This window comes from Salvia splendens, chromosome 21 (assembly GCF_004379255.2).
Source record: "Salvia splendens isolate huo1 chromosome 21, SspV2, whole genome shotgun sequence".
Lineage (NCBI taxonomy): Eukaryota > Viridiplantae > Streptophyta > Magnoliopsida > Lamiales > Lamiaceae > Salvia > Salvia splendens.
Window position 1 is genome coordinate 7,803,174 of NC_056052.1, and position 9,218 is coordinate 7,812,391.

General features: G+C 37.8%; 1 protein-coding gene across 2 annotated transcripts; it reads right to left on the minus strand.

Annotated features, from left to right (window-relative positions):
- Positions 1–3,789: 3,789 nt before the first annotated feature.
- LOC121784507 lies at positions 3,790–4,426 on the minus strand. Of its 2 annotated transcripts, none has more exons than XM_042182655.1 (2): positions 4,098–4,426; positions 3,790–3,954 (listed from the first exon to the last, which is right to left on the minus strand). In XM_042182655.1, the coding sequence occupies exons 1-2, from the start codon at positions 4,347–4,349 to the stop codon at positions 3,925–3,927; spliced, it is 282 nt and encodes a 93-aa protein (XP_042038589.1). In that variant the 5' UTR covers positions 4,350–4,426; the 3' UTR covers positions 3,790–3,924. The 2 variants fall into 2 exon arrangements, with proteins under 2 accessions (XP_042038589.1, XP_042038588.1); XM_042182654.1 differs by having other exon boundaries at positions 4,094–4,426.
- Positions 4,427–9,218: the final 4,792 nt, after the last annotated feature.

Below are 9,218 nucleotides of genomic sequence, written 5' to 3' on the forward strand. Positions count from 1 at the left end.
GGTCGAACATCGACCTCAATGTGTTGAACGAGTCTCCATTGTTCAATGACTTGGTGTCGGGCGAGTGCCGAACGTAGAGTTCACGGCCAACCATCGTCGGTATAGTATGGGGTACTATCTAGCAGACGGGATTTACCCTCGATGGCCTGTGTTCGTGAAGACTATACATGTCCGACAACGGATCAGAGGGCATTGTTTGCCGAAAAGAAAGAGGCGGCTCAGAAAGATGTGGAGCGTGCATTCGGATTACTCCAAGCACGGCGGGCTATTGTGAAGGGAGCGGCTCGTGGTTGGCAGCGTTCACTAATTGCCGACATCATGTATGCATGTATCATAATGCATAACATGATCGTTGAGGACGAGGAAGAAAATGTCACTTTGTGGAGTGACGATCCGCTCTCCAGCACCAGGAGTGACTACACTCTCACCGCCCCGCCCTTGCAGGGCCTTCCTCCCGACATCCGCAATGTCATGGCCCGTTCAGCTGCGATGCGCCAAGACGAACTACACACTCGCCTCCAAGCCGATCTAATTGAAGAGATTTGGACACGCACCAACGTTTTCCAGCATTGACGTTATGTTTTAATATTTTATTTGTAGTTTTAAATTTCTATGTTGTAATTTTCAATTTCCGATCGAAGAACAACTTTTCCGTGTTTTAAATTTCCGGCGTTTTTTTATTTTACGAGTAAAATAGATTGAAGTTGTGAACAATGTCATTTATTAGTTGTGGCCCGGGTTGGGGCCTGCAGGGTTAGAGCAGTTGTGGCCTAAGACTCAAATTTAGGGGAATGATGACGTGGAGGGGACTTGGAGTCTGAATCCGGGCTAGGGTTAAGGATGTTCTGATTAAGTAGCAAGGCAGAGAGGTTAAGTTGCATGAGAGGTGCCTTTTGTCACCTTTAATTTCCTAATGTAGAAAGTGGAAAACATGATCTAACTTTGTTTGAGGTGTGCATATCTCTGATTTAGAAATGTTGTACTCCCTCCATCCCATAAAAAATGTCCAACTTTCCTTTTTAGTTTGTCCCACTAAAAATATCACATTTCCATTTTTAGAAAAATTTTCTCTCACAATAATATAAATATTATATTTTTTCTTTCCACCTAACACATAAAATAAAACCTCCTAAAATCTCGTGCCATCACAAGTGTGACATCTTTTCGTGGGACTGAGGGAGTAGTTGATTAGGGCAATTCTCCTCTGGAACAATATCCAGATGATGAGGTTTGTGTGTCAAGATTCTGCTGCTCTCCACCCTGTCATCCAAAACCAACCAAATACTTGAGTTCCTCCTTATTCATCGTTTACATGAACAAAACTAGTCATAAATAATAGTAATGTTGAGGAACACTTCCTTTCCACTAAACTAATTGTTGCATCAAAAAACTCTCTTTTAAGCGTAAAACACTATAACTTATTGTCTCACATCGAAATCACAAAGAAATTTGAAGTTGGAAACCTATCTATAAAACAACCATTTATCTCACATCAAAATCACAATGAAAGTTGGAGCTGAAACCTATTTATAAAATATTTACTCAAGCAATGCAAAACTTGCACATCTAGAGTGAAGGATTATACTCCCTCCGTATTAAAAAAATAGTAACATTTGAAACGACACGGGTTTTAATGCACAATTGGTAAAGTAAGTGAGAAGAATTGGTAGAGTAAGAGAGATGAAAAGAAAAATGAGTAAAGTAAGACAGATGAAGAGAAAAAGTAGTGAAAGTAGAGTTAGTGGATTGTGGGGTTCATGTTCTAAAATAGAAAGATTCTAAAGTTTCTATTTTTAAGGAACGACAAAAAATGGAAATAGTTGTTATTTTTAAAAAACGGAGGGAGCATATCTATAAAAGATTTACTCAAATAATGCAAAACTTGTTCATCTAGTGTAAATTATTATATTTTACAAAATATAGTCTTTCACTAATTCAGGGATCGGTCTTTTAGTATGGATTGTTGTGAAATTAGAGTTTTTTTATTTTAATTTGAAAATTATTTTTTAAATAAAAATAAATTTTTTAATTAAAAATAAATTTTTTAATTAAAAATTAATTTTTTTATATTTTAAAATTGATTTTTTGTAGTCCGGATCTATCGTCCGGCCCCTATAGCTTATGGTTAAAATGAAGAGAGTAATTATTTTTCTTTCACGTGCCTGATCACCTCATTGAATACGTGAAAGTCCAATTTTTAGTTTGTGATCCAAATGCATAAACAAAGAGAATTTGTGTTAATCAATGGTGTTAGACTGAAATAAATCAAAATATCGAATATATGCTCCTATTCCTAATAGCTTCAGTAAATAGGACTACAGCTAGTTGTACAAACAGCATCTTTGTATTTATTGCAGCATCTTTGTATTTATTGTCTCTATTCATTCTCGTTGAGTGCAGTACATTGCCCTAAATGCATCGACATCCATATTCTTTCGAAGGAGGTACATGTTGTTTATGCAGGTAGCTAGCTTTAATTCTATTGCTCCCTCCGAGCCCGGCTAAAATGATACATTTCTTGATCGACACGGGATTTTAAGAGTTATTGATTAAAGTGTTTAAATGAAGAGAGAAAAGGTATGTGGGAGTATTAAATTAGAAAGATAAAGAAAGGTGAATATTTTAATAGGGGTGAGAAAAAGTTGTTGGGTGTATTAATTGGAGAGAGAAAGTTTTCAAAAAAGGAAATGTATCAACTTAATTGAGACAAAGTAAAAAGGAAAACATGTCCTCTTAAGCGGAACGGAGGGCGTATTTGTCAGTTTTATTCCCTTTGTTCCAATTAAGTTGATTCGTATTTGAGTTTGGGATGTACCAACTAAATTGAGTTATTTCTTTTTTTTTGACAAACAACAAAACATCCAATCACCCGTACTTTACATCACCTACTTTATTCTCTCTTTATCTTTTCTACTTTATTTCATCTCGTACTTTTAAACTCAATTTCTTAATTAATCTTTGTGCTCAAAAGTTTTGACTCAACTTAGTTGTGACGGATCGTATATTTTACTCCTTCAGTCTCATGTTATTCGCACTAGTCGTCCCAAACTACTTACACTAATTATATTTTGAGTGAGAATTAGGATATTTAATTAATATATAGAGTTAATTAAATCTTCTATTATTAAGTGATCTCTCATTACACTTAAAATACTAATTTAATAATAACAAAAAATCAATTCTAAATTAACTACCGAAAAAAGTGTGATTAATATGAGACAGAGAGAGTATTAAATAATATTATTTTGTTCAAATATAACATGTGTTTGGTTAGTAGTGCATTTGATAGGTTTATACCCTATCCACCAAATAATGTCTAGATTTCTATTTTGGAACGTCCATAATATAAAGTTTTAGTAAAAAAAAATTTCTCATTTTAGACAATGAACCCAATATTCCATTAACTTTTTATACTCACTATTTACTATGAAATTAATATATAAAAGTGAGACCAACATTTTACTAATATTTTCCACCACTTTCCTTCACATTTCATATATAAAACTCGGGTAGAGTCAAAGTGAGAGTATAAACTGGGGCCTATTACCATTTATGAAATATTTCAACCGAAAATCCTAAAGTGGGACACCTAAAAATGATAAATTAGGAAGGAAGGAGTAACGATCATGATAATAATAATAATAATAATAATAATAATAATTATTATTATTATTATTATTATTATATAATAAATGGGATTGTGACTATAGTATGACATTTTTAGATGTGTATATGTAGGCGTACCTTAGTTATTCAAGAGTGAATTGTGATTCGTGAGGATAAAATAACTAGATAGAAAACTGAACTGAACATACGCCAAGGTGATATATTATAGTTTTATACATAAAAAGATCTATCATACAAATCCAGTCACAAGCACTAACACTGCCATTTCCAAAAATACAATGCCCAAACTCCAACCTTTCACAATCTCTTCGGAGAGCACAAGCAAGCCTGCACAATTTCAACAAATTAATAAATAGCCACAAACATTAACATTAACTAAAAACACCAAATAATTCACAAGATCCACAAAAATAATTACAAAAAAAATTAATAATATCGGCCGCAGACAAAATCAGAATCAGAATACCTACATTGAACGAGAGACGAGACGAACGAGACCTCCGTCTCTGGAGCTTGGCGGCCAAGTCGTGCTCGGTGGAGATATTGCCGGGAGAGTCGAGAAATGCTCTCCTCTGGACCGGAGGAGACCACAGCGCGCTCTGCGCATAGTCCATACCCAATTCGGAGACGTCGTAGAATTTGGAGAGGAGTCTGTCGGAGACGGATTTTGAGACGAGTTGAATCGGGGGATTGGGAGAGGATGAGGTTTCAGAGATGGACATTTTTTTATTCGATTGTTTGGATTTATTATACGTCAAATATGGTTCAATGTACAAGATGGATGGTGTTTGTAGGTTTGTGATGGTGGGGTATGAGACAACTTGAATTCGGAAAATGTTGATATATATTTATACAATTGCATATGCATGAAATGGAGATGGATTAATACAAAAACAAATTTTTAAGTCGGAATTTGTGGATGCTTTAAAATCTTGTGTCTCTACCGAGTGTGACATGGACAGAGAAAGTATTAAATATACGTATTTTTAATTTTTATTAAAACAATAATAATAGATAAATAAATTTAAAAACTCAAATTCACTGGAAGAATGTTTTTTTATTTTTAAAACATGCTTTACATTTTTTCAAAATATTATATTATATTAAAATTTAATCATGTTTGAGTTTAAACATATATTCCCTCCGTCCGCATATAGGAGTCTCATTTCTATTCGGTACTAGTTTTAAGAAATGTTAAGAAAAGTGAGCGGAAAAAAATTTAGTGAAGTATGGACCCCACTGGCATTGTATATATTACTTTTAAATAAAATGTGAGTTGAATGAGTTAGAGGAATGTGGAGCATATTACTATACCCTCTCGTCCCACTAAATATGACTCACTTTCCTTTTTGGTTTGTCCCAACCAAAATAACCCATTACTAAAAATTAAAACATCTTTAGAGCATCACCGGCGAGCGGGAAGGGCATGGCGGACGTCCGCTATTGTGTTAGGCGAGCGGAACGGACGAGAGAGGGGTGGACGAGCCCTCGGGCACGGACATCGACAGTTAGCCGATCGCTCGTCCGCTATTGTGCAGCTTCGATCGGTGAGCGATCGGCGAGCCGCATTTCAATTATTATTTTTATTTCAACTCTATATATAAGGCTCGTTGCACTTCATTTCATTCACACCACTTGTTTTAACGAGTATCTCTTCCTCCACTCTCATTTCTATAGAAGATAATGGATCGCGACAGTGCGTCTCCCATCACTAGTGAATCACAAATGCCATCAACGTTCCCCAGTGGAGGTGGGGGAAATGCTGGCGGAATGGGCGGGATGCCCGGGATGGGAATGGGTATGGGTGGATTTCCCAGGTACAACGGGATGTACCCGTGGATGGGCGGGATGCTGCCTAGGATGCCCGGGACAAGCGGCGGGATGGGCGGGATGCACGGAATGGACATGGGTGGCATGCCGCCGCTGCCGGAGGAAGTAGATCGGGTGTCCCCCAATGGCATTTTGGGGACAACGTCTATCGGCCTTGTTTAGATCACTTGACCGTTGGTTCGCAGGACTCTACTCCACCGTAGACTCAGTACACCGACCTCGAAACTTTCTCACTGGAGGAGTTGGGTCTTTCTCCGATGAGGGAACTGACTTCTAGGCCTACTAAGAAAGAGCTCGCGGTAGGGCGACGGGGATGGGGGAGTGGTTCGGCGGGAAGGTCGAAGAGGAAGGGCAAGGGGGTTGCAGCTGAGTCGTCACAGGCAGGGGGGAAGATGTTGAGGGCCGGAGGTCGGTTTGGACTCCGGAGAGTGCAGTGCTCTGGAAAAGGCCTGGGTCTCGGTCGTGGATGATCCCACTCAGTCGAATAATTATAACATCGACATGATGTGGGCACGCATCGAGGCGAGCTACGAAGTATTTATGCCAACGGGTGCGAAGTATCACAAGTCTGAGGAGGTCCGGATAAAATGGGAAAGAATAAGGGTCGCCATCTCCAAATTTGCCGGCATCTACGAGAACAATGGTCGCACGATGACCAACGGCATGAACATGGACGATGTGAAAGATTTGTAATTGCGGTAGTTCCCCGAGACAGTTCGGCCATTTTAAGTACTGGGATTCCTATGTAGAGCTGATTGGCTTCCCCAAGTTTCATGCTGCGATGGAGGCTAGCTGGCCGAAATGGACGAGACTCAATGTCTCTGGCGATTATAGCAGTAGTGTCGGTTCCCACGACCTCGCCGACGATGTCGAAGAGTCCCCTCCACCAGTTCCCCGTTGTCGTCGCCCGGTTGGACAAAAATCGGCAATTCGGATGTCTACAGGAGCTTCAAGCGGGAAGTCTGAAGTCCAAAGTCCAATCTATGGCTCCCAGTGCGGCTCTAACCAATTTCGTTCGTATCCAACCGACCAAGAACTTGTTCGAAGTCATACAGAAGTGGAACGAGACAAGAGACCCCAAATCCAAGAAATATCTGAATAGCCTCATCGATGAGATGAGGCGCGCTTTGGGGATGAGAGACCTTGACGACGATGAGCCCACCGCCGGGGATGCTGCTGGGGTAGCCGATGCCGACGGGATGGCCAAGTGGACTTCGACGAGTGAGACGGAGATGGCCGCGTGTTCAAGCTTTGAGTTGATTTTTTTAATTGTACTCCTTTTTTTTATTGTACTCATTTTTTTATTATACAATGTTTTTTTTAACTTTATGAAATTAAAGTTTGAACTTTCTCCGTATTCGTGTCCAATTTTATTCCGTATTTGTGAATTTAGTTTTTTGGCTAGGGCGTCGGCTATCCTATTGCTAGCCTATTGATGGGTTGTGGGACGTCCTTAATGATGTGGCAGACTGTAGGAAGTCCTTGATGATGTGGCAGGCTATGGCCTATGGGAAGTCCTTGATGATGTGGCAGAATGACTTTTTGGCTAGCCTATGGCTAGCCTGAACCGGCCCACGGTTCAAAAATGACATTTTCGGATCCATTTAACTCTTGCGGTTCCGGTTCGGAACAATAACAACTGATTACGGTTTCACGGTTAACCGCCCAAACCATAAACAAGGTCTATTGGGTCTAAAACAAGGCGCCCTTTTCAAATTTATACCAAACTTAAATAAATAAAATATCTGTATAAATCAATCTAACGATTAGAAATCATTATTAATTTAAGAGTGAACTACATAAATAGTACCTGATCTTTCACTTGCGCACAAAAATGGTACCTAATGCTAATTTTCACCCCAAAATACTCCCTAAAATTCACATTTTCACTTTTTTGCCATGTATGATATTTTTGGGCATATACGAAAAGAGGACCTAAAATGATATATACTATATTTTCTCTATCTTTTTCTTCTATACTATTATTATTCATTATTATTAATATTATTATTGTGATTTATAAATATATATTTAATTTATTTTTTAATATATTCAAATTATGACTCATACATAATTATAGTTAGAGTTTAATTATATTTAATTATTATTATATTATCATAATATTAATAACTCATAATGAATAAATAATTATAATATATTTATTTAAAATATAAATTATATAATAATTATTATTATTATTTTATCTTATAAATAACTAATCAATATAGTCTTATAAAATTTAAACATATAAATTATATTTATAACGATATAAAATGATTAAATATTTTGAATTAGGTGTTTTAGTTAAAAGGATATTAAAAATAAAATTAATAATATTCAATTGATTTAGTTAGTTTAAACAATTGATTTAATTAGGTATGTTGTCCTTAATTTATATTATGAATGTCAATTACGTGTACGTATTAAAAAAATCACATGTTTGGTATTTAGGGTTATTTCTGTCACGAGGATATAAAATAAAGATTAGGTACTAGGTATGTAGTTCACTTTTAATTTAAAATGATTCCTTAAATGACTGAAGTTGACTAATCCATTATCCACGGCCCAGTACATGCCCCACCCTCAACCGGTGGTCGCCAATCTCTGCCACCGCAGCACCGCCTCCCTCTGCACCATCCCATGGGGGAACACCGTCGAGCACTCCGGAGGCTCCCCGAGCCCCGCAAATAGATCCTCTTCTTCATCCTCCCCTCTCAAGTTGAAAATCATCTCCATTTCTTTCTCCATATTTCCTCTTTCCATGAAAATTGGAATCTCGAGAATCGTATTAGATCTCGACTCGAAATTGGTGAACCAACCGAATTCACCGCCATGAATCAAATTCTCCTCAAATCGATTCTCTAAATTGAACTCGTGAAACTGATTACGACCTAGATCTATTGATTTTTCGTTTTCCCCCAATTCATCTTCCTCTTCAGAAATTGAAATTGGTGCATCGTGGTGGTGGATACTGCGAGAGAACGGCGACAGATGGGTGTGGTCGTAGAAGTAGGTGACGACTAGATGTTCACATTCTTGAGTGACACGGGATTTTAGGAGAAGTAAGGTGGAAATAAGTAAAGAGAAAAAAGTTGTTGAATATTTTAACGAGAAGATATGAGAGAGTGATTTATTTCCAAATACAGAAAGTGGACATCTTCAATGAGATAAATTAAAAAGGAATTATGAACATCTTGAATGAGACGAAGATAGTACTTCCAATTCATTTTATTGAAAAGAAACAATATTTTGCCTCATAGTAGTTGGTTTTATGGCATATTTATTTGTACGATCTTTTTATAACATTCTATTTATTTGCATATTTAGTTGTTGAGTAAAGGCTAAAATTGATCCAAAACATATGGACATGTTACGATTTTGGTCTCTAGCATTACTTTTTGAATTATTGCATCCCATGCATTTCAATTCGGACCACAATCAGTCCAAAATTGAATTTGTTCCCCAAAATTTTCCAGTTTCTCAATCCCGTCACCTCATCTCTTCCACTTCTCTCCGATCTATCCTCCCCCTCTTCTTCTTATTTCGTTTCGCGACCCGCAGGCGAGCTCCGCCGTACCATCATCTTTGGCCTCCTCCTCCCTCTTTCTGTCTCTATCATGTCCTTCTCTCGTTATTTCTTCTCAATTAGAAGTCCCAAATTACGTTATCTTCTCGGTGCCGTCTCCCTCTGCCTCACGGAATCGATTTCGCGGCGCCCTCATTTCTCCTCGGACATGCCGGCTTCCGACAGCCGGTGTTCT

Bases quoted from the DNA above. Each gene is read 5' to 3' on its own strand.
- LOC121784507 (XM_042182654.1), bottom strand. From the start codon at position 4,349: ATGTCCATCTCTGAAACCTCATCCTCTCCCAATCCCCCGATTCAACTC. The intron at 3,955-4,093 runs GTATTCTGATTC...GAAATTGTGCAG, and splicing joins TCGTCTCTCGTTCAATGTAG to GCTTGCTTGTGCTCTCCGAA.